The 24,387-nt window shown below is 37.4% G+C and overlaps 2 protein-coding genes across 4 annotated transcripts; both read left to right on the forward strand.

Moving 5' to 3' along the window:
- Positions 1–1,413: 1,413 nt before the first annotated feature.
- Positions 1,414–10,600, forward strand: LOC147412188 (putative phospholipid-transporting ATPase 4). 2 transcript variants are annotated; one of them, XM_086457312.1, is made up of 11 exons: positions 1,414–1,631; positions 2,171–4,056; positions 4,143–4,253; positions 4,670–4,946; positions 6,529–6,617; positions 6,757–6,844; positions 6,998–7,207; positions 7,372–7,497; positions 8,920–9,018; positions 9,191–9,382; positions 9,532–10,600. In XM_086457312.1, the coding sequence occupies exons 2-11, from the start codon at positions 2,255–2,257 to the stop codon at positions 10,201–10,203; spliced, it is 3,666 nt and encodes a 1,221-aa protein (XP_086313438.1). In that variant the 5' UTR covers positions 1,414–1,631; positions 2,171–2,254; the 3' UTR covers positions 10,204–10,600. The 2 variants fall into 2 exon arrangements, with proteins under 2 accessions (XP_086313438.1, XP_086313446.1); XM_086457320.1 differs by having other exon boundaries at positions 1,414–1,627.
- A 3,145-nt stretch (positions 10,601–13,745) lies between these two features.
- LOC147412189 (casein kinase 1-like protein 2) lies at positions 13,746–22,689 on the forward strand. Of its 2 annotated transcripts, XM_086457332.1 has the most exons (14): positions 13,746–14,224; positions 14,328–14,368; positions 15,140–15,209; positions 15,310–15,458; positions 15,546–15,641; positions 15,742–15,812; positions 18,552–18,613; positions 18,811–18,874; positions 18,981–19,065; positions 19,162–19,288; positions 19,443–19,525; positions 19,616–19,679; positions 20,095–20,237; positions 22,028–22,689. In XM_086457332.1, the coding sequence occupies exons 1-14, from the start codon at positions 14,149–14,151 to the stop codon at positions 22,316–22,318; spliced, it is 1,422 nt and encodes a 473-aa protein (XP_086313458.1). In that variant the 5' UTR covers positions 13,746–14,148; the 3' UTR covers positions 22,319–22,689. The 2 variants fall into 2 exon arrangements, with proteins under 2 accessions (XP_086313458.1, XP_086313464.1); XM_086457338.1 differs by lacking the exon at positions 15,140–15,209.
- Positions 22,690–24,387: the final 1,698 nt, after the last annotated feature.

Below are 24,387 nucleotides of genomic sequence, written 5' to 3' on the forward strand. Positions count from 1 at the left end.
TGTGGACAAAGCTTTGGTTCCAATGACTTTGATGATTAATGACGATTATGATGATTGTGGATGCAAATTTTGCAATCTGCAATCCATCTCAAGATTTTGCAAAGCTTTCATGATTTTTTTTTTTTTTTTACTATTACAAATCTTATTTGATATAAAAATAGATCCATGGAATATTTTGTTTTTCTGATTTCTTAAGATTCAGTCTCGTCTTTTATTCAAAGTGATTTTGAGACACCAATCAATGGTTATGGTGGGAGATCACCGAGCATGTCATCTTGAGACACCTTTCATAGTACACTTGGGTCACTTTGCCAATATCTGATCCCAAAATAACATGTGGTATTATCTTAGAGGGAAATGTTCAACACCCTACTATTTACCCAATAACTTGTCCTATATGGGTTAGAAGTTTTGGAATTGACTGATTTTTGGTGAGGATGAGACTGTCCATTTTTTGTAAATCATTTTTGATGGTGTTAGAAGTTTTGGAATGGGTTGATTTTTGGTGAGGATGATCTCCTCATCATAGAGATCATCCTTACCAAAAATCAGCCTATTCCAAAACTTTTAATTCATGTAGGACAAAACACGTAGGATAAAGTGTAGGGTAAAGCATAGGGTGTTCAACGGGACCCTATCTTGGATCACCATGATTTTTACCTCCACAATGACGATGGTGATCTTAGTCTTAAAGATTATATCAATTTCTACTTGAATTAATTGAATTTAAAGGGAGTGTGAAAGTAGTGAGAGGTTTACATCATTAAGTTGGACACCCATTTGATTGGGCCAAAAACATATTAAAATTAATCAATTTCTAAACAAATTCGACTAGCTTGATTATTTGACATGCGATTTAAGTTATAAAACTTGATTATTTATTTATTTATTATGATTTTAAATATGATTTTTTTTAAAAAAAATTTAAAGTCACGTGGTATTCATGGTTTCAAAACTCGTTTGATTCATCTCAATATCGGACATGAATGAGGCGAATTAACAAGTTAATTTTTCAAACAAGATTTAATACTTACATTCATTTTTTTATATATATTTTAAATAAGATATCTTAAACATATCGAAAAAGTCATCAAAGATGACTCAGTATCTAGCATAGACGAGACAAGTCTTAAACATATCGAAAAAATCATCCAAGATGACTTGGTATCACAAGACGAGATGAGACGCAAAATCGATTTTTAGAAGGATGGTGACAATTCAAAATTGAAAGTGCGGGCTAGTATTATATTACCCACCCATGTATATCGATAAAAGACCCACTATGCTCAGCTTAGTTGTTAAAAAATAAATAAATTTAAAATAGAATTATAATTTTTTATTATTATTATAAAAAATAATTAAATTACAAAAATAAAAATAAATAAAACAGTCAGAGTTTATAAATTTATAACCGAACCGGGAAATCCTGCCGTATCGTTCGAATAGACAGCGAAGAAAAGAAGAAGTACCGCCAAAACCATAAACCATAATACATAATCTCTCTCTCTCTCTCTCATCGCTACCTTCGGAGCTTTTATTTTGATTCAAGGAGCTTTAATGGCGATCGATCATTTACAGAGATTTTCCTCTTAAAGATCGAAGAGGACGTTTTCATTTCTTCATGATCGTAGGTGGCGTTTTTAACCCCCTTGTTTTTCATTTCTGCAATGTGTTTTTGGTTTTGGTTGAATTCTTTGTGTTTGGAGATTGTTTGGTATTTATTGTTGTTCTGTTGGATTTTATATGTTGATTCTTGAAATTAGAAGCTGCAAATGTGGATACCCTTTTCTTCTTTTGTTCAAATTATAGTGAAATATTTAGGTCTGAGAAGAAATTTAGAAATGATTAATCTTGATGGATCGTTACTGTTTTTGTATTTTTGAGCGAATTTTGGGTTTAAATTAGTAAAGAAATTTCATGAAAATTTTAATTTTGTGTTCCAAAATTCATGAATATGTAGCTGCATTAGCCTGTAAATGTCGAATTCATCATCTGTGAATATCAATTAAGAATTCGTGGAAATTTGGATAGATGAGGGTTATTATTATTATTTTTTTTGGGGGGTGAAAATTTTTTGACTTTTTTTTTCTTCTGCAACGTGTCTGAGTGTATTTGCTACATTTTCATTTGCATTCAAGATTCGTTCTTGATGGGAGGACTTATGCTGCAGGAGCTACTGCTGTTTTAGTGGCAAGCATTGTTTCTTCAATGGGTAGTAGTCAAATTTAATTGACTTGAGGTGAAAATTTAGAAAATGGCGCGAGGAAGCAGGATAAAGGAGAAGCTTCGATGGAGCAATCTCTACACTTTCTCTTGCATCCATCAGAACATTCTAGAGTCAGAGGGATCACATTCTCTCCGAGGCCCTGGTTTCTCACGTATCATATACTGCAACCAACCGCGTTTCCACCGAAGAAAGCCTTTGAAATACCCATCAAATTATATATCAACCACGAAATACAATATTCTCACTTTCTTACCCAAGGCAATCTTTGAGCAGTTTCGACGGGTTGCCAATATGTACTTTCTAATGGCTGCATGCTTATCTCTCACACCTATAACTCCGTTCTCCGCTGTGAGTATGATCGCCCCTCTGGCCTTTGTTGTTGGGCTGAGTATGGTAAAAGAAGCTTTGGAAGATTGGCGTAGATTCATTCAAGATGTGAAGGTCAATAGCCGAAAGGTTAGTCTCCACAAAGGAGATGGAGTGTTTGGTTTCAAAGCATGGCAGAAGGTAAGGGTGGGAGACGTGGTAAAAGTGGAGAAGGATCAGTTTTTTCCTGCAGACTTGCTTCTATTGTCGTCAAGCTATGAAGATGGGATTTGCTATGTTGAAACAATGAATTTAGACGGTGAGACAAACTTGAAGGTTAAGAGATCTTTGGAGGTAACATTGCCCTTGGATGATGATGCATCTTTAAAGGGTTTTACTGGAATAATCAGATGTGAAGACCCCAACCCTAACCTCTACACCTTTGTGGGCAATTTTGAGTTTGACGGCCAGGTCTATGCTCTTGACCCTAGTCAGATTCTCCTCAGGGATTCAAAGCTTAGGAATACAACATATGTGTATGGAGTAGTAATATTCACGGGCCATGATAGCAAAGTGATGCAGAACTCGACTAAATCACCCTCCAAAAGGAGCACAATTGAAATGAAAATGGACTACATAATCTATATTCTCTTTACCTTTCTTGTTTTGATCTCATCAATAAGCTCAATAGGCTTCGCTGTGAGGACAAAGTTTGGGATGCCACAATGGTGGTACATGCAACCACATAATTCAACAAATTTGTATGATCCAATGAAGCCTGCCTCATCGGGCATTTTCCATCTTGTCACTGCTCTTATCCTATATGGATATTTAATACCCATCTCGCTCTATGTTTCAATCGAGATAGTTAAGGTCTTGCAAGCATCGTTCATTAACCAGGACTTGCACATGTATGATGAAGAAACTGGAATTGCTTCGGAAGCACGAACATCAAATTTGAATGAGGAACTTGGTCAGGTTGACACAATTCTCTCCGATAAAACAGGCACATTGACATGCAATCAGATGGATTTTCTCAAGTGTTCCATTGCCGGCTTTTCCTACGGTGTTGGTTCTAGTGAAGTTGAACTTGCTGCTGCTAAGCAAATGGCCTTTGATCTCAATAAGCATGATTCGTCAAGTTCTAGGGAGAATGATAGAAATGATCTTGAGGTGCCTGAAATTGAACTGGAGACAGTCATTACTTCTAAGGATTGTAAGGAACTCAAATCTACGATAAAGGGTTTCAGCTTTGAAGACAACCGCTTGATGGATGGAAATTGGTTAAATGATCCCAATGCAGATGTCATTTTGTTATTTTTTCGGATACTGGCACTTTGTCACACAGCAATTCCTGAGCTAAATGAGGAAACTTGCAGTTTCAGCTATGAAGCAGAATCACCGGATGAAGGAGCATTTTTAATTGCAGCAAGAGAGTTTGGTTTCGAGTTCTGTAAAAGAACACAAACAAGTGTGTGCATCCGAGAACGATATCCTTCTAATAATGTGCACCCAACTGAAAGGTTAATATTTGAACATCTTTTCTTACTTTAGCTTATGCTACTATTTATTTCACATTTTGATTATCCGTCTATGGCAACATTTTCAGGGAGTTCAAAGTTCTGAATCTGATGGAGTTCAGCAGTAATCGGAAACGAATGTCTGTAATTGTGCAGGGTGAGGATGGAAGTATTCTTCTTCTGTGCAAAGGTGCAGACAGGTCTGATTCACAGTACCCATCTGCTGTGTGTGTGTGTGTGTGCGCGCGTGTGTGTGTATGTGTGTGTGTGCACCTCAAGGAAGTGGAAATTATCTAATAATCTCTCTCTCTCTCTCTACACACACACACACACACACTCTGATGGCCTCTAAAGTGTGATATTTGCAGTCAGAACACCACGTAGTATGGAAATAGATCGTTTAATGGGTGTGAGAATCTTGCCCACCTCTTTTCTCCCATGTGTGCATGTGGGTTTGTCCCTTTCTTTGTTTAATAAAATTTTACTTATAATGATCCCCACATTAAACTAGTTAAATCCTCATTGAGCTCACTTTGTCATCTGGATTATTTGAGTTCCATGTGAGTGCTTGTTCTGTCAGCACTGACTGCATAATCCCCTTGCTCAATCCATGCAGTGTCATATTTGACCGGTTATCAAAGGATGGAAGGATGTACGAGGACAATACAAGAAAGCATCTGAATGAATATGGAGAAACAGGCTTGAGGACACTGGCTCTTGCATACAAGCGGCTTGAAGAGTCTGAGTATCTCAGTTGGAACAGTGAGTTTCAAAAAGCAAAGACCACTTTTGGGGCAGATAGAGAAGCTATGCTTGAACGTCTATCAGAGATGATGGAAAAGGATTTGGTTCTCGTGGGTGCAACTGCTGTTGAGGACAAACTACAGAAAGGGGTAAGATTCTGTCACTTTAATGTCATAATCAACGTAGCATTCTGAGTCGGGTAGGCTGTGGGTCAAACTTGTACTGCTTTGGCCTTGGGTAGACCCTTAATGGGCCTTATTTTATGTGCAAGTAGGGCCACATCAAATCCAAACTATTAAGGGATTTCCACATGCTTAGTTTGGCATACATTTTTTATATACTCAGGAGTGGGTTCCACAAAGATTCATGTTAGTTCTTAGTTCCATAAAGTGGGAGAGAGGGCATGAGTGCAGAAGCATGATGGAATTGCATGGTGTTACCTTCACATTTGGCTCATGTGCTTAGATATTCAGCAGATAACAGTTGGAAATTCCAAAATATATAGCACAACCTTACAAATGCTAACTTGTGGTATAACTTGTCTTCTTGGTGGAAATCTAGTAATTTGTGGCACATGAAGGAAACTTTGAGTTGGATAACTGCCCAAGTTACTAGAGTACACACTATTAATATTAATTCATTTTAGAAAAATATTAGGGAAGATTGGTTCTGTCTCATGTATAACAAGTGCCAGGTGTAATGTGATGTTGGCATGACAACACAACATAAACATTACGGTTGAAGAAAGATGATACTTTAGTTTAGGAATATCTTGAAGAAACCATATTCATTATCTCGAGAGCATTATACTTAAGGATGGAGAGATTGATGATGATGTTGCCTGTAGAATTAGAGTTGGATGGTTAAGCTGGAGGTGCACTTTTTGAGTGATATGTGTTGACGAATACCAATCTAATCAAAATAAATATTTTATAAGATGGTAGTAAGACCGGCTATGCTTTATGGAGCTAAGTGTTGGGCGGTTAGGAAGCATTGTGCTTAATAAATTGAGGGTAGCAGAGTTGAGGATGATGAGATGGATTAGATGAAAGAAAAATTTAGAAATGAACGAATTCAAGAAAATGTAGTAGCTTTTGGCACGTTAGATTGAGATGGTTTGGGCTCATTGAAGGAATGGCGACTAGGGGCCCAATTAGAAGGAGCGTGCAAGCTGAAGGTTCTGAAAGAGTGGGAGGAAGACCCAGAAAAACGTGGATTGAGGTAGTGAAAGCATATATGAGCACACGTTCAATAATGAACAACGCGGCTTTGGACAAAATTGAATGGAGGAACGAGATTCATTTAGTGGATCCTTTGGGATTAGGTTTGATGATGAAGATGATATATGGAAAATGGTTGGTTGGGCATTTATTTTGTTCGTTTTCTACTGATGTTAGGAGTTCTATTTCCAATTTGAGTATGATTAGGACAGTCGTTGACCTCTAAATACCCATATACTCATAGGAGAATGTTTGATAATTTTGTTAGTGGCAGCCCTTTTGTTTGTAAGGCGAATTATTGTCCCAACTTTAGTATTGAACCTTTTTTGATTGTTTGATTTATCAATTTCTAATACCTCTTGAGGGGGATAAGAACCTTCCTCTCTGTCTCTTCTTTTCTTTCTCCTTTTCTCTTCTGTTGTTTGCTTCTTTATTTTGGGTTAATCAACATGTTGCCCTGCATCACATACTTTTGGATCTCTTTTTGTTTCCTTTTTTCTCTTTTCAATAGGTTCCTCAATGCATTGACAAACTAGCACAAGCTGGTCTCAAGATCTGGGTGCTGACAGGGGACAAAATGGAAACTGCAATCAACATAGGGTTTGTTTCTCCCACATTGCAAAATAGCGAAAGCATTGGTTGATCCATAACAATTTTTTGTTTTTGGCAAAGTCTATGTCTTCACATTGTAAGATGCTGAACAGCTCACCAGAATGAAATTTATGTTTATGCAATGCAGATTTGCTTGTAGTTTACTTCGGCAAGGCATGAAGCAGATCTGTTTAACAATAACGAATACAGATCCTGTAGCGCAAGATTCCAGCAAGGTACAGATAATTTTATTGGCTTTTGTATAGTTTTGAATTTCCTTAGAACCAACTAAACAAGCACAAAAACAAACCTAAAGCACACACAATCATGTATAGAAAAGTGGAAAGATTTCAGTTTAGGTTTTACTGATTTACTTGACTATTGATCAGGCTTTGAAAGAAAACATTTTGTTGCAAATCACCAATGCCTCACAAATGATCAAGTTAGAAAAGGACCCTCATGCTGCTTTTGCCTTAGTTATTGACGGGAAAACTCTATTTTATGCTTTAGAGGATGATATGAAGCATCACTTCTTAAGTTTAGCAGTTGATTGTGCGTCTGTCATATGTTGCCGGGTCTCTCCAAAGCAGAAGGCACTGGTAAGATATTTTTCACCTTTAATTGATGAAGTTTGTCATATATGAATGGGATGAGGCTTTGTTTATGATGGTGAATGGACGGTGCTTGTCATCCAACTATTTATTTATTTTAAGTGATATTCATCTAAAGGGTGATCCAAATTTGCATTTGGATATGGCATTAGGTGACAAGGTTGGTAAAAGAAGGATCTGGAAAAACAACTTTAGCAATCGGTGATGGTGCAAATGATGTTGGTATGATTCAAGAGGCTGATATTGGCATTGGTATCAGTGGGGTAGAAGGGATGCAGGTTGGTGACATTTCAATTCTCAAAAAGTGATTTATATATCTTCGAAAAGCATTGATTCATCTATTAAACACATGTTCGAAAAATTGAAACTCAATTTTTGTCAATGAATCTTACTGTATATGATGTTGAAGGTCCTAGAATGTGATAGTTTTGATTCTTTTTGTGGCTAAATTTGAACTGTTGTCTCTTGTAATGTTTACCGTCTGTCAGCTGGTCTCCAGTGGGAGGCAACATTTATTTTATCAACTTTTGATCATTTTCTATCTAGTTGGATTCCCATTATGGCTTAGAAATATTCATTTCAGCTGAGACTATATGGTGTCCCCTGCAAATCTAAAAGTATAATTTTAACCTCTCAACAAAGTTTTTCAAAGGCATTCTAGGTTTGCTCATTGAGGCTCCCTGAGGGAGAGACTCTCCAAAAAGTAGTTGGAGCTTGGTGGGCCAAAGCACACCAGGTGACCGTGCTCCTGGAAAGCCCACTCTTGCTGGGCCGAAGTGCTAAAGATTGTTCTTTCTAGGGGGTCCTATGTTTGTTGGGCAGACCAGTCAAAAGAAAAGGAATCAATTCTTTGGGATTTTGAAGCTTTAAGGAAAGGCCTGTTTCCCTCAAAAGGCTTATGCTTATTTGAGCCAACACTAAATAAGTTTATGCCTTAGGGGTGACACATGCCTTTTTGAGTAAGGCGTACGCATAATGGGGACGTGTTCTATTTCTTATTTTTTCCTCTCTGTTTTTGTAGCACCATTACAAAATATTCATTGTAATTAATAAATATGTCCATGTTATACCATTAATTTACATAAAGAGGCGAGGCTATACAAAAGTCCTTGAAGCTTTAAGCAAAGATCAAAGGCTTGTTCAAAGAAGTGTTGAAAATTACTACTACTACTACCCAATACCCACCACCACCACCACCACCACTACTATTTTTTATTTTGTCCCTATTTTAACTTCTCTCTCTATTCCGAACCCACTCTTCTGCTTCTACTTCTTCTTCTTCAAGTCTTGGAGTGTTATTATTATTAGTATTTGTTAGAGTGGTTGTTTAACTCTAAATGTTGCTTTTTTGTTTGAGGGATTACAATTTGGAAATATAAAACAATGGCTGTAATTAATTTTAATTTGATTCTAATGCGTTCCGAATTTGGATTTGGATATTAAAAACTTTGGAACGTGGGATGGTGAATTGCCATAATTTTTATTTTATTTTTTCTGATTTTCTTTTTTATTTTATATTTAATTATTTATCTATTTTAAAAAATACAAGCTCATTTAAAAAACTGACTCTCACTGATACTTTTCAGATTGAATGTATTATCCGTGGTGCACTGTTAAAGTGCATGGGGTTTTGCTTTTTCAAGATATTGTATTGCTTCTGAAAGGAACTGTCAAGCTCACAAATTATCAGCTTTTTGCAGGCTGTAATGGCAAGTGACTTCTCTATATCCCAGTTCCGGTTTCTGGAGAGACTTCTGGTTGTCCACGGTCACTGGTGCTATAAGAGGATTGCTCAAATGGTAAGAATATGTCATCAAATATGCAATATGATTCCATGGGATCTATTTCTCCTCTAGTATGTTTGTGTCAAATGAATAAACAGATGGAATCGGATCAAAGAGTGGCCTTTTCATGTTTTACTTTCATTTGTTGCTAATTTATGGTTAAGATGTATGATGTGTTTGCATTCAGGTCTGCTATTTCTTCTACAAGAATATAGCCTTTGGCCTTACGCTCTTCTATTTTGAGGCATTCACTGGCTTTTCTGGGCAGTCAGTCTACGATGACTGGTACATGATACTGTTTAATGTCATTCTCACTTCGTTGCCTGTCATTTCACTCGGAGTTTTCGAGCAAGATGTCTCTTCCGAAGTCTGCTTGCAGGTTAGTTTCCGTAATATCCCTTTTAACCATTTTTTCATTATGTCATCCATAGAGGTGTTAATGGTTCAGGCCCTGCTTTTGTTTATTTTTTAATAAGCTTGACCTGACACAGTCATCCAATTACTCAATCCATATATTTCCTTTTTCAGTTCCCGGCATTGTATCAGCAAGGGCCAAGAAACTTGTTCTTTGACTGGTATAGAATTTTCGGATGGATGGCAAATGGTCTCTATTCATCTCTCATGATCTTCTTTCTCAACATAACTATCTTCTATGACCAAGCTTTCCGTGCTGGAGGCCAAACAGCAGACATGGCTGTTGTGGGAACCACCATGTTTACCTGCATCATTTGGGCCGTCAATTGCCAAATTGCCCTCACAATGAGCCACTTTACATGGATCCAACACCTCTTTGTCTGGGGCAGCATCATCACTTGGTACCTCTTCCTCCTACTCTACGGCATGCTCTCGCCAATTTACTCCAAAAATGCTTACAAAATCCTCGTAGAGGCTCTTGCCCCTGCACCGATTTACTGGTCCATAACATTGTTAGTAACAGTTACATGTAATCTCCCCTACTTAGCTTACTTATCATTCCAAAGATCCTTCAACCCCATGGACCATCACATGATCCAAGAGATCAAATACTATAAGAAAGACGTGCAGGATCAACATATGTGGACAAGAGAGCGGTCCAAAGCAAAGCAGGAGACCAAGATAGGATTCACAGCTAGGGTGGATGCCAAAATCAGGCAGTTGAAGGGGAAGTTGCAGAAGAGATACTCGTCCTTAACTGCACAAAATGTACCACCTACTTCTTAGCAAAGGCTGGTTCTTTTCTTTCCCTTATTTACACTCACATCTCCTAGTATTTCTCCATTTGGTTACACGGGGTTTGTTCACGACCTTCCGCTCTCGTTACTTTAGATCGAACCTCTTGAAAATGGTTGACATTTATAAGAGTTTGTTTTCATGGACCCGCCATCCTCTCTTTGCATTTGTGTACTTCTGGGATCGGCGTAAAACAGCTTCTGTTATGAAGAAACTTGGGGTGTGGCCACTTGACAGTAAAGGATCGTGGCCATTTTAGATAGTGAATATATCGTTGTTTACTTGAATATATTGGTTTGGTCATGTTTTTGACATTAGGTAGGAAAAATTACTGTGCAATTGTAATTCCTGAACAATTTTATCATTTATAAAAAGGATAATTTGTCTTTATAGTTAGTGCAAGGAATGGTTTGAAAATTCAGCAACCCAAATATATGTGGGTATTCTTGAGACTAATGCTGAAGTGAGACTTCAAGATTGTACCTCATATTGCACATCCTCAAGTGAAAGTGTGTAGGAACCATAGATGCTTTTCACCAAGATACGTGTCAAAACTATCTATGGTGGAACAATCTTGAGGTTACTCCAACACGACTCTTTTCTTGATGATTTTTTTTTATTTTTTTTAAATTCGAGTGGGGGAATTTACAAAACTCAGGGTGTAAACTAGGCTGTTAAGATACCGCCCCAAAACTCAGGGTGCATTTACGAAGACATTCCTACGTTGTAAGGTATCTATTAGGTAACTTTCCCTGTAAATTAACATTTTTTCTCTCTTTATCTTATATAAAAGAGATTTATTTAAAATTGTAGTTGTTGGGGTTGACATTAGGCATGATTGGCAACCAAACCTTTCTTAGGGGACTCAATAAACATGTTTCTGTCTCTGTCTATATCAACCAACACAAGGATGAAGGATCCGGATATTTGATGGGCCCCCGACTATTTAGTTTCAACGGCATGATTTCTCTTACTTCGGTTCTGGGATAAAATCGAGTGGTTTTTGCTAAAGATTCGTGATTTTCTGACGCCCCCTCTGACACATGGCCCGTACGCCTCCCGACGTGGCATGGGTTCGATTAGAACCATAGAGAATAATAAAAAAATAAGGGGTATGTGATCAGTTAAAATATAAGGGGTAAGTTAAATATTTTTAAAAGTGTGGAGGGGTATTAAAATAAACTATAAAACAAAGTGGAAACTGGAAACTGGAAACAGGTTGGACTAATATAGAGTTACCGAATCTGACTTATTATTACTAATTAGGAGTATTAATTAAGAGAGTTTCTATTGTTACACCAACTTTTGCTAATGCCACACTACTTGTGATTCATTAAGAAATTGATGTGACATTAGTAAAAGTTGGGTGTATCAATAGAGCTCTCTTAATTAATTGAGGGATAGTTTTAGAATCAAAACTAATGTCTTGTGTGAGAATTAATTTGCCACGAGGGATGCGAAATTTTTTCCTTCCCATCTTTCCTATCAAATGAAAACCTACGACAAAGATGGGAGGATAATCTTTCAAGATTTCAGATGTAAAAGTCGAAGAAACTCTATAATTAGCCTTGTCTTTTCCATCTCAACTTGAAAATCAAACCAAACCAAATCAAACATGGGGAACACACTGCAAATGCTAAAACGAAAACAACAAGAAGAAGAAGAAGATCCCTTTTTATTAATAAGATGTTCTCTTGTACTTATGTGCTTATTTTGTCATTGATGCTTTTCCTCAGAGAGATCAGTGAAAAGATCTATGATTTTGTGTACATTACCATGTCAATGTACCCTTGAACGTTGTGTCCTAGGACGTTAGAGTAGCGCAACTCTTGATCAAATAATATTAAGGTTTCATGGTATTTTTAGAGGCATGCTATTGCACCTCAACTTTTACTTATTACATCCCAATTAAATAAATATATCAATGATTGAGAGTAAGTAAAAATTGGGGTGCTAATTGTAAACAACAGCTGAAGTTGTTGGAATGTTATATATATATATATATATTTTGCTTTGACGGGTCACACGTACCGATCACCTTGAACATGTACGACAGTTAAATGTAATCACTTTATGTGGAAGGGCATATAGAAATTTGAAGGTGTGACCTGAGAAGTAAATCGAGTCGCCCTTACCATCTCAGCTAGCCCCAGATGGAATGGAATGTCATATAATGCTTTGTAATGTTTAAATACTAACTTGAACCAAGCTTTTGTAATTTTTGAATGGTGTGTTTTAATCTCTAGCTAGGGTGTGACAGATATAACAGGTTTTTGGAGAACAAGGTTAACTTGTGATTTCTTTCTTAGAAATTCGTCTCTTCAATTTTCTTAGATGATTATGATTTATTTTCCAAACCTCATTCACAACCGATGTGCAAGAACCTTATAAACTCCGATAGAAATTGTTCATTCATATTAGAAAGGATGTAAACAAAGTTGTGAGGTATCATGGGCATTGGGAAGACTAGAAGAGAGATTGAAGCGATGGATTTTGGGGGAAAAATATATATTTTTTCCAACTATATCAAGATTCGTGAATTGAGATTCATTTATAATCCATGGTTGTCAAGTTGGTTCGGACCCTCCTATCTCAACAACGAGCGTGGGACAGTTGGACTCTTACCAAAGAGAGATTGTTTTCATGTTTAATTTTTAGTTGGAGGTGTAACTTAAATAAGCATTGTGTGCTAATAAAACTTCTCTTGAAATACCATAATAATTAATAACAACCTTTGATCTGTGGATGTGCTTTTGGATCAACTGACTAGATTTTACAAGACTATTTAGATGGTTGAGATCCTTCAATCATGTTGATCTTTTATCAGAAAAATCCCCTAAATAACCCCAAAGGGTGGAGAGATGGTCAGGACCATGATTTAAAATATAGTATGGATTAAATAATCCTTTAAAGGTCACCCTCAACGATTTATCCCAGAAATTACCTAGTGCTTATGATAGTTGGTTGGGTTTTGTTGATCTTGATGTCAAAATAAAAAATAAAAATATAGTGATAATTTGACTACCTCATGTGGCAAATTCAATCCAATCGACAATCGGATGTGACAAATTCGAGAATCGTAGATTTGTGTTTCTTGGAATACATAATTCCATCAAGATACACTTTTATGGGAAAGTGCAGCCATGTATCCCGAGGAGCATAGATTTACGATTCCCAAACTTATCACATCAGGATAGTCGATTGAGTTTGTCATGTGGGGTAATCAGATTATCATGACTCCTAAAGAGTGGTTGGCTAGAAGATTAAGATGAAGGCATTTATGTCTTTTTCATTAGCATTCAACGTAGAGAGGAACAAAGTCAATTGGGTGTCCCAAAAATTCAGGAAAATGTGGCTGGGGGTATATTTAAAATACGTTGACGCTTTAGAGGTGGAAGTTAGAGTGTAGACCATCAGCACAGCCTGGAAAATAGGTGGGCCCAGTCTAAGAAAGTAGGGTCAGTAGTTGTTGTTGTTGTGCGGGTCGACTCGGGTCCACCCATTTTTAGAGGTAGTGAGAGAAATGACGTATTGAAAGTCCGGTTCGATTGGATCAAAGCGTGATGATGGGAGGCGGTATCATGTCGTCTCCTCTCTTTTTCTTCCTTTCTTCTTCTCCTCTTCTGCAACCAATACCTCCATTGATACACAGAGATCTCGAGATCTCTCTCTCTCTCTGTCCACGTTTCGCCAATTGATTGACCTCCTAGTCAATTGTTTTTGGTTTGTTTCGCGAACCGAATCGATCATACGAGGAGGCGATGGGCGTGGATCATTCGACTACCGTTTGTTTCAGATTTCAATTTTTGTTGAATTCTGATAATTGGCGAGGCTGAATTGCTGGTTCTTTGGGATTTTTTATGTAAATATTGTTGGAATTAGGGTTTGAATTCGGACTTAGGGTTTCGTTTGTGATATTGGTTTGTACTTCGGTTGATGGAGCCTCGTGTGGGGAACAAGTTCCGACTCGGTCGTAAGATCGGTAGCGGATCTTTTGGAGAGATCTATCTTGGTTCGTCGATTTTGGTTTAAGATGATTTTTTTCTTCTTCTTTTCATTTGTTAATTATTTTAATTTTTTGGGATTGTTATGGGTTGATGGAATTTTTTTTGTAGGTACTAATTTCCAGACGAATGAAGAGGTCGCCATTAAGCTTGTAAGTGATTTTACTTGAAAAATATCCGAACTTGAGCTGAATTGTGGATTATTTCGATATGAGGAAACTATTAGTTTTGCAATTTATTTATGAAGTCTCTGAAAGGTGTTAAATTTGGCGGGAATTTCAAATCTTTTTTTTATAACTTTTGCTCGTAATGAATTCTTCATAATCACCAACATTTTCATTGCTTATAACATCTTTGTTTCTGACTTATTACTGACACCGAAATTCAGATTGTTTCGAATAAGATCTAATCATCTAATACAATTAGAACTGTCTTAGGAGTAAATTTGGGGCAAATAATGATGTTGGTATCCTATATTTGCGGGGCATGGTATTTAATTTGGAGATATTTGCTATAATTTGGGGAAGGATCTTTTGGAGATCACTCCCTTTGTCTTACAGTTAATCTAATGAAACCACTTTGTTAAAAACAATATCATGATGTTTGATAATTGCAACAATGCGATCACAATTCTTAAATATAATTAATTTGTAGTAATTGAAGAATGTAACACTTCTGGTTAGCAGCTATTGTCAAATGAGAATGGGACACACATAATAGAACAAGATCGACTGTTATAACTTATGGGCAAAAACACAGCCGTTTTAGTGTCTGTTTTCTTGATATATCTTCGTGATGCTTTCTTGAATTTAATGATGTATATTGATTGACACTGCTTCAGATCTGATGCTCACATTACATAATCTTTTATCCACGGCGCTAAATGTTATTCTTGCGCAAACACTTCCTGTATTTTTCCTCAGGAGAATGTCAAGACAAAGCATCCTCAATTGCTATATGAATCAAAGTTGTACAGAATCCTACAAGGAGGAAGTAAATGAAATCTTTACTTCTTTTGTCTACTAATTGTTTAGAAATAACTGTATTCACTAGTTTAGTATATTCTGTTTCCAACTCTTTTTAATATTGGCAGATGGAATTCCAAATGTGAGATGGTTTGGTGTCGAAGGGGACTATAACGTTCTTGTAATGGATTTACTTGGACCTAGTCTTGAAGATCTCTTCAACTTCTGCACCAGGAAATTGTCTCTGAAAACCGTTCTTATGCTTGCGGATCAGATGGTAGGATGTCATTTATTCGTGTTGTTATAACATTTTACATTACCTTGTCATTTTCGTCATTTTGTGGTATTTCAATGCTTTTGTCAGATCAACCGAGTTGAATTTATTCATTCGAAATCTTTTCTACATCGAGATATCAAACCAGACAATTTCCTCATGGGCCTGGGGAGGCGTGCTAATCAGGTTTTAGTTTTAAGTTATTATTATTTTTTTTTCCAATTGCTAGAATTTGCTTTGTAAATATCTGTATTGATGTAGTTTGTGCTGTTGCACTTGTATGTAGGTGTATGCTATTGATTTTGGTCTAGCTAAGAAGTACAGAGATACGTCAACCCACCAACACATTCCATATAGGTAAAGTAGTTCTAAATTATTTAATGATTGATCTTGTTAGATGGTTATGGTTGAAGAGGTGGGGATGCAGTAGCCTTGAAGGTCTATTATATCATAGAAATGACACAAACATGTGTGTCGGTATCTGACATGGATGCTTTGAGAAGCCCAAAATGCACACACATCTCTACACATTCATGGTAATAAATATTTACTATCATTTAAATCAGATGCTTTTTTTTTTTTCAAAGTAAAGGTTAATGTACAAATAGAAATATATGAAATGTAAAATAATGCATTTATTTAAAATAGGTAGATTTAAGAGATGGAAGACTACCACTACCAGAAAAACATGGATTTATCTAGCAAAAAAAAAAAAAAAGGATGTGTTTAACAACTTAAAAACATAGTAGTTATAAAAAAGGAAGAAAACCCCTTAATAATGTAGTGAATGGAACTTATCATAAAAAAAAAGAATGTAGTGAATGAGACTGAAGTAAATTTGGTGGGGTCAATCTACAAGATCATTGCAAAGATCCTTGCCTCAAGATTGAAGGAAGTTTTACAGGAGTTGACCGGGCTAGAGCAAGGGGCTTTTATAAGGGGTAGGCAGATTTTAGATGGGGTTCTCATTGCCAATGAATGTATTGATTCTAGATTGAAGAGTAAAAAATCAGGCGTTGTAGGGGAATTTGGCATTTAGAAAGCCTATGATCACGTGAGTGGGAATTTTTTGGAGTACATGGTGTTGATGTTAGGCTTTGGAGATAAATGGTTTGGGGGGATTATGAAGAGTGTGACTTTGACTTTGTTTTCGATTTTGGTCAATGGTAGGCCTGCTGGTTATTTTAGGGGTTCTAGAGGGCTAAGACAAGGAGATCCTCTCTCCCATTTTTTGTTTGTAATTGTGACTTTTGTAAGGCAATTAACATATGGTCGTTATCAGGGTTCAGAGTGATTGAGAATGGTCCCTTGGTTCCTCATCTTCAATTTGATAACGACACATTAGTTTTCTTTTGAAGGATGGTAGAGAGCAGGGACAAAGTGAAGTATTTGAGAAGGCTTTTGTGTTATTTTGAGACCATTTTGTGGTTACATATTAATCTCAGTAATAGTAAGTTGTACGTGGTAGAGATGTTAATGAGGGATTTCCTATGGAACGATTAGGATGGAAAGAGGAAGTTGCATTTGGTAAAGTGGCAAATCATTTGTTTTCCAAAATAGAATGATGGTTTAGGGATCATAAGTCTGAAGAGAACAAACAAGACTTTACTGGGAAAATGATTGTGTCGTTTTGGAGAAGGAAGAAGTTTGTGGAGAAGAGTTGTTAAAGCAAAGTAAGGGAGAAAAATCATAGCTAGGAGAGTGGGGAGGCAAAAGCTGCATTCGGTTGTAGTGTGTGGTAAGGGGTCCTAAAAATGTCTCAAGAGTTTAGTAAGGGGATGAGATTCAAGGTGGGAAGAGGGGGCAGGGTGAGATTCTGGGAGGAATATTGGTGTGGCAATTCATCTCTTTCACTTTAGTTTCATTCTCTTTATGCCGTATTTTTGAAAAAGAAATCAATGGTTTTTCATTGTCTGATTCACAATGGGCAAGAGCACTTTTGGGATATGGGTTTTAGAAGAAATTTGAATGATTGGGAAATCAATAAGGTGGTGTCTCTTCTCGATCTTATCAATTCTTGTCACTTGGCTGAGAATGAGGAAGATCAGAGAGAGTGTTGTTAGAGCAAGGCAATAGATTTTCTGTGCACTCCTTCCACTCGTTATTGCCCACCTTCGGTTTAGTGTTTCCGGCTCATGCTTTTTGGTCCACGCTCGTCCCTTCTCAAGTTGCTTTTTTCATTTGGTCAGCGTCCCCAGAGAAAATTCTGACTTTGGAATTTGGATAACTTGATCATGTGAGGTTTCTCCATTCCTAATTTTGTTCTCTTTGCAAAAGAAGTGGTGAAAGTGGAAATCATATTTTTCTTCATTGGCCTTTCGCTTCTAGCATGTGGTCATACTTTCTTCCTCGATTTCATTTGGATTGGATTTTCCCCATTACCATTTTTTCTCTCTTCCTTGCTTGGTCCCATAATGTGTTATCCAAAAGGAATAGATTTTTGTGGGCAGTCACCCCCTTTTCGGTGTGTTGGGGGATTTGGAAAGAGAGGAACAAAAGGGTTTTCCAGGGAGAAGCTAAGACTCTTCACGAGGTCACCTTGGAGTTTTTGGGCTTACTATTCTTGTGGAGTAAGCACAGTGAAGAATTCGTATTTTTGAAGATCTTGTTTATTAGTGGGAAGCTCATTGTAATGTATAGCGCTGCTGGGATTGGGTTGTGATTGTTATTCTCTTGCTTTTTCCTTTCCTTCTTTTGCTACTTTGGTTCTTGCTTTCTTGTTTAGGGGCCACCTCTTTTCCTGGTCTTAGCTTAATAAAATTTTCATACTGATAAAAAAAAAAAAAAATAGATGGAACATCAAACACACTAACCATATTTTAAAAATATTTATTTACTAAAAATTATTAAAATAAAGGGTAACATTTACCTTAGAAAAATAAAAATAAGGTGTGACTTCAATATGTCTTGGGATGCATTGGGGCATCGTGGCAGGAGTATCAGTGTTGATAACCTTCGGCCCCCTTTCCCCCCAGCTCTTTCTCTTTCATTGTTTTGGAGTTTATTGTGGTCCTTTTTAAGAAGAAATGTTGCAAGTCATAGCAAGTATTCCTCAATCTCTTTTTTTTGTATCTCACATTGGTGCAAATACTGCAGAGAAAATAAGAACTTGACTGGTACTGCACGATATGCAAGCATGAACACCCACCTTGGCATTGGTATGTAACACACATTTTGATGATATATGTTCTTGGTTCTGAGGCTTCTTAGACAAATATCAATTTATCAAATATTTTATTATTGATAAGCTATTTTAATCATCCATCTTTCAGATATTAATGTGTGATGTTTGGATTTTGATTTATTACTGTAGCTGTGTGTGCATTTCTGAGAGTATTGTTTTTTTTTTGCATAGAACAAAGCCGGAGGGATGATTTGGAATCTCTTGGATATGTTCTCATGTATTTCCTAAGAGGAAGGTACAAGTTCCCTGTCAACATTTCTTTATTGAGTTCCACTGCATTTTCTGTTTCATTATTTGTTTACCCCCCCCCCCCCCCCCCCTCTTTTTTTTTTTTTTTGTAGTCTTCCCTGGCAGGGTCTGAAAGCAGGAACTAAAAAACAAAAGTATGAAAAAATAAGTGAAAGGAAGGTTTCCACATCTATCGAGGTAATTTATATTTAAATAGAAGCTTGGACGCTTACCTTCCATGTTCTATGTATTTGAATGAAATTATGACTGGAAAGCTTACACCTTTTTCCTCAGGCCTTATGTAGGGGTTATCCCACAGAGTTTGCATCGTATTTCCATTACTGCCGTTCACTACGGTTTGATGATAAGCCAGATTACGCTTATCTGAAAAGAATATTCCGCGACCTTTTTATTCGTGAAGGTTTGAGTTTTTCTCTTCATTTTTATGGTATACAAATCTGCAGGTTGAAAAGCTGCAACAGTAGTACAAGTTCTCAAAGTTCTAAGCAAACATTTCATCATCAACATCAAGCATCAATGTAATTCCATCTTACCTTTTCTGGCTTTCCTTGCAGGATTTCAGTTTGATTATGTGTTTGACTGGACCATTTTGAAGTATCAACAATCACAGATTGCCACTCCGCCGGCACGTGCTCTTGTAAGTGATATTGTAGATTTTTCATACGATCATTTTCCCTATTTGGTCCCATAGGAACATTTGCATTTAAAAAATATTGACTTTCTTTAGGGCCCTCCTGCTGGAACAAGCTCTGGGATGGTGCATGCTGTTGCCAGTGCTGACCGACAGTCAGGTAGTTTATTAGCACTCTTCTTTTGTCTTCATTATACTGCATCTGTGTATGGTATGTGGATATGAACTTCCTCCATATTGATATTGGTTTGAACATCCAATCCCTGGGATATGGATCTAAAGTTTATTCTCTTCACTCTCCTTGAGCACTGTAGTTTCTCTTGACATTCAAGTGTCTATCGTGCTCCATGGATATAAAATTTATTCTCTTCGAACCTTTCATCCATTCAAGGTTCTTTTCTTCTTGGTACACTTGTTTTTCTCCTTTATGCTACTTTCTCCTTCATGGTGCTGTTTGTGTTCCTTAACATGTCTTTTGATGTTATTCTTCCCCCGACCATTCATATTAGATGAAAGGTGCCTTTTATCTCACATTTTCAGGAGTTTAAACCTGGTTGTTACTTTAATCGTCCCAGGCGGTGAAGAAGGAAGACCATCTGGTTGGTCTGCAATGGATCCATCTCGTAGGAGAGTCCCAGGGCCAACTTTAAATTCTGGAAGCTTATCTAAGCAGAAGAGTCCAGTTACAACTGATTCAGCTGTGACTAAAGATGCAACGGTAAGTCCGTTTGGCTGTACTTATCAAAAAAAAAAAAAGTCCGTTTGGCTGTATCCTTAGTGGTTGAACAGCTTAATCATTTCATCTATGGCCAAGAAAGTTGTAATTTTATGTTTATTTCTGCTTGATATATTGGTTACATAGACTATTGTTGGCTTGCTATATTTGTGCCATATTCAAGTTAAAAGAGGAAACTTTCCCTGGGAAGTGAATCTTTTTAAAACAAAAATGCCCTTTTCACTTGCAAGGCATTAAGATGCTTAGGCATTTCAAACAAAAATGTTGTAGATGAAGCCAAAAAGAAGTGGTAAAGGGCACAGCTCTTACCCTCCATTTAGAATTTTGTGTACATCTCCTTTCTATTTGCCTGATGTTGTAAAAAAGGCTTGTGTGGAGGCTTAGGTTCCTTTTTTATTTTGATGCTAATTTACTCAAATTTGTAATCATGCAATGGGCTATATGACCTTATTCCTAAAGGTTTGTTAGTTTATATAATTGCTTTAAACCATGGAGGTGTGTCATACCAGAATTCTACCTTCTTTTTTTAATTTATTTTATATTATAAGCAAACAACTTTATTAAGCAAGTGGCCGAGATGACCAATTGAGAAAAATCAAGCCAGAAAACAGAACAGAAACACCAGAGACTACGACCTGGCAATCCTACAAACGCACTCCCAATGGACAATAAAATCATAGAAGAAAATTCCCCTGAACTCAGTATACACCAAAAGAAACAAGCAAGAAAGGGTCGAAAAGGCCACCGTCTCTGCATTTACTCATCTCCCTCCAAAGCACCGACCATTCCTCTCTTTCCAAACGCCCCAACAAATTGCAAATGGTTCTAGTCTCCAAATTACTCTCTTGGCATCAAAGAAGGAAGCACCCCACTCATCCCAAGATCCTAAAAGCAACTCCACAGACCTTGGGAAGCAACCCACCACCCCAAACAACCCCAGAAACAAGCCCTAAACTTGCTGGGCAAAAACACAATGAATGATCAAATGATCTGCGCTTCGTCACCTCTTGCACACATGTTCGGTCCACTGAAACCTCTTCTAAAGACCTGATCCAGAGTCAAGATTCTCTTCAACGAGGGACACCAAATGAATAAAGCTATCCTCGTAGGAACTCTTTTGACTCTGAACTGCTCTAACTGGAAAACGCCTGGGATTCGACCCCACCAAGGGGTCGTAAAAAGATTGAACCGAGAACAAGCCCGACTGAGTTCCCCTCCAAATCCAACAGTTATATAGTCGCTTTCCGTCCTGCATCAAACAGTCCCTCACCTCGTCTCGTAACACCACATCATGTAAACTCCCCAACAAACCTGCTACTCCTTCCAATTCCCAGTCATTTATTTTTCTTCTAAAACCAAAATCCCATGCTTCACTTCCCCCATCTATACTAGCAAAGGAAGCAATGTTGCACCTTACATTAAATATTTTTAATTTCATAAATTATAAAATGATTCGAACAGAAGGCAATTAATGGTAGTTAGAACAGTGTAACGATTGTAATATTCCTTGTTTAACATAACTTGCATCGTAATCCCTACCATGTTCAAGACGTTATTACTGCTGTTCAACCTTGGTTTTGTTCTTTTGATTCCTTGCGTTAAATTATTTTTTGGATGGTTTTAAATGATTTTTTTAGTCTTAGATCAGCATTTGCATTTATATTATTTTGAACGTAAATGAATATGTTTTCCATTGAAAGCTGATATTTTGCCTTTAGTTTCTTGAGTCCATACTTCCAACTTTAACCAGACAAGTGTCTGAACTCATGCAGTTAGCTAGTTCCACGTTTTTGGGACGGTCAAGTGGATCTTTGAGGCGAGCTGCAGTGTCTAGCAGCCGTGATGCAATACTCGGGAGCGAGTCCGATCCATCTCGCCCTCGAACCACAGAGGCGAGTCCAAGTGCCTTCCGCAAGGTTGCAAGTGGGCAGAGAAGTTCACCTGTTGGCTCTTCAGAGCCCAAGCGCACACCATCTGGAAGGAACACGGCTAACGTAAAGAACTTTGAGTCCACTCTCAAGGGAATTGAGTGCCTGAATTTTGATGAGAGGTTGCAGTATTAACTGCCTGCTGTGCCAATCAACTCAATTTCTCTAAGTCTTTCACCTGTAGAGCTTAAACTGTTATACTACTATTACGATTGGAGTGGAATTGTTGCTTCGAAGTTGTTTTGGAGGGAAGCTGTGCTTGGAGGTAGTGCTAGTTGGGAACTACACACAGGAGCTGGACCTCAACTTAACTAGCCTGAAGTAGGTTCTCCCAATACAAACTGTGTCAGCATAGCTTTACCTTTCGCTTCCCTATACATCACGATTTATGTTCCGTCGATGATTTTGACTACATCTTATGCTATGTTTGTCTCAATGAGTATGTCCAACAACACATTCACCCCTCCCACTAATCGTTTATTGATTCTTATATGGTTTCCTCGATACTTTTGCATGAGTTGAAAAAATTTCTGGAGTGGGAGAGAGATTGAGGTGCATCTATTTTATGCTGTTATCAGGGACTAGAGGATGATGGGTTGGTGCTGAGGATGTTTAAAATTCCTATTTTCTTATTCAATTTTTTAGATGATGCAGGTCTTTTTTCAAACCTAGTTTGAATTTGCCTTCAAGGAAGCCTAAAATATGATTGTGCCCATAAATTACAACCACCATACTTGAAGGAACAATATCAGCAGGGGTGCCTTATACCTATCTATTCATTTTGTTTGTATGAGCAAAACATGTATGGAAACGTACAGGATTTTGGGTTGACCCACTATGTGGATGTTGTGACTAAACCTAAGATATTCAATCCTGAAAACAAGAATAAATACTCCTGACCCATTCTTGGGAAGATACGGAGGTTTCTACATTTAGAAACGTAAAATTCATATATGGTTATGGGTTATCCGATCAGGTTGGATCTTTGGGATCACAACATGCTGAACCCTGTTACCCATGGATGTGTACCTCCTGTGCTGGTAGTGTGCTTGACAATGAGAAAGACCATGAAGGCTTGCTAATTGAAGTCAATTTGAAAGCAATTAAAAAAAACTGTAGATGTATGGGAACAGTAAATGAAAAGTTTGTCATGAGATTTAGTGAGAAGCAATATCCATGAAATTGCATTTATCGACCAGAAAACAAATTAAGAGCAATCCTAACATCTATAACTGAAACCAGTTAAGTCCGCCAAACCCGAGGTTTTGATAATTTTGTCGTTCATTATCCCAAGCTTCCACATTGTAGCATACAAAACACCCTAATTGTCTCAAAAAGATTTTCCATGCATCTTTCTCAAAAAGGAAGTGAATCTGGATCAAGAAGTGAGTTCGTGCGAGACACTGGTAAGGACCGAGGCATCCTCGGAGGGTATGCTGCAATTCTGTTTCCCTTACCGTCATAAATGATAGCATCCTCCTCGTTCGGGACTCGGCATCTCTCACCCAAAATTATAGTTTTCATCCATATGGAGTCTTCTGGTTTCAATTGCTGTTCTTGTTGTTGTTGTTGTTGTTGTTCATGTTGTTCCTCCTTTCGGGCACGGTATCTTGCTAGCGTGCGCCCTCCCAACTTCATACTTAGGCTCACGGATAGTTTTCTTTTCGATGTTGACATAGCTGATATAATGTGAGTTTGGGTCTCTTTTAACTTGGATGTTGATGGCAGCTGTTTCTGTTCTTGGACTTGTGGGATGAATCTCTCTGTTGGATTTTCTAATAATGTTGCTCTGTTGTAATAGTTTGTTGCATTGGTATTGTTGTTGTTGCTACTTCTGTTTCTATGTGGGGTTTCTGTCCTGTTTTATGTGTAGGGGAAGGTGATGGAGCTCGCGATGAAGATTTTCGAGATCGAACACCACAAAGAGCTGCGATTATAGCGATCGTGACTGCTATCCATGCAGCAATTAGAGATAAAGAGATTGTGGGATGGATAAATGGGTTCCCTTCAGAAGGGATTCTCCTTCCCATATTATGGATCTCTCTCTCTCTTACTCTTCAATTCTCTCTTTGTATGTTTCTATGTTTTTTTTCTCTTAATTTTCTAAAGATGGGCAACAAAGGGATAAGAGATTGAAATTTCAAGAATGGGTATTTTCCTCTTGTTTTCTTTTGTTTTCTCTTGCATTGGAAACAAATTTGCTT

Source organism: Akebia trifoliata, chromosome 1 (assembly GCF_017979445.1).
Source record: "Akebia trifoliata isolate Shusen 1 chromosome 1, ASM1797944v1, whole genome shotgun sequence".
In the NCBI taxonomy this organism is placed as follows: domain Eukaryota; kingdom Viridiplantae; phylum Streptophyta; class Magnoliopsida; order Ranunculales; family Lardizabalaceae; genus Akebia; species Akebia trifoliata.

Excerpts from the sequence above, each read along its gene's own strand:
- LOC147412189 (XM_086457332.1), top strand. The coding sequence starts at position 14,149 with ATGGAGCCTCGTGTGGGGAACAAGTTCCGACTCGGTCGTAAGATCGGT. Across the intron at positions 15,813-18,551 it reads CACCAACACATTCCATATAG|AGAAAATAAGAACTTGACTG; the intron begins GTAAAGTAGTTC and ends CAAATACTGCAG. Across the intron at positions 19,680-20,094 it reads CAGTGCTGACCGACAGTCAG|GCGGTGAAGAAGGAAGACCA; the intron begins GTAGTTTATTAG and ends TAATCGTCCCAG.
- LOC147412188 (XM_086457312.1), top strand. The coding sequence starts at position 2,255 with ATGGCGCGAGGAAGCAGGATAAAGGAGAAGCTTCGATGGAGCAATCTC. Across the intron at positions 6,845-6,997 it reads TAGCGCAAGATTCCAGCAAG|GCTTTGAAAGAAAACATTTT; the intron begins GTACAGATAATT and ends ACTATTGATCAG. Across the intron at positions 9,383-9,531 it reads CTTCCGAAGTCTGCTTGCAG|TTCCCGGCATTGTATCAGCA; the intron begins GTTAGTTTCCGT and ends TTCCTTTTTCAG.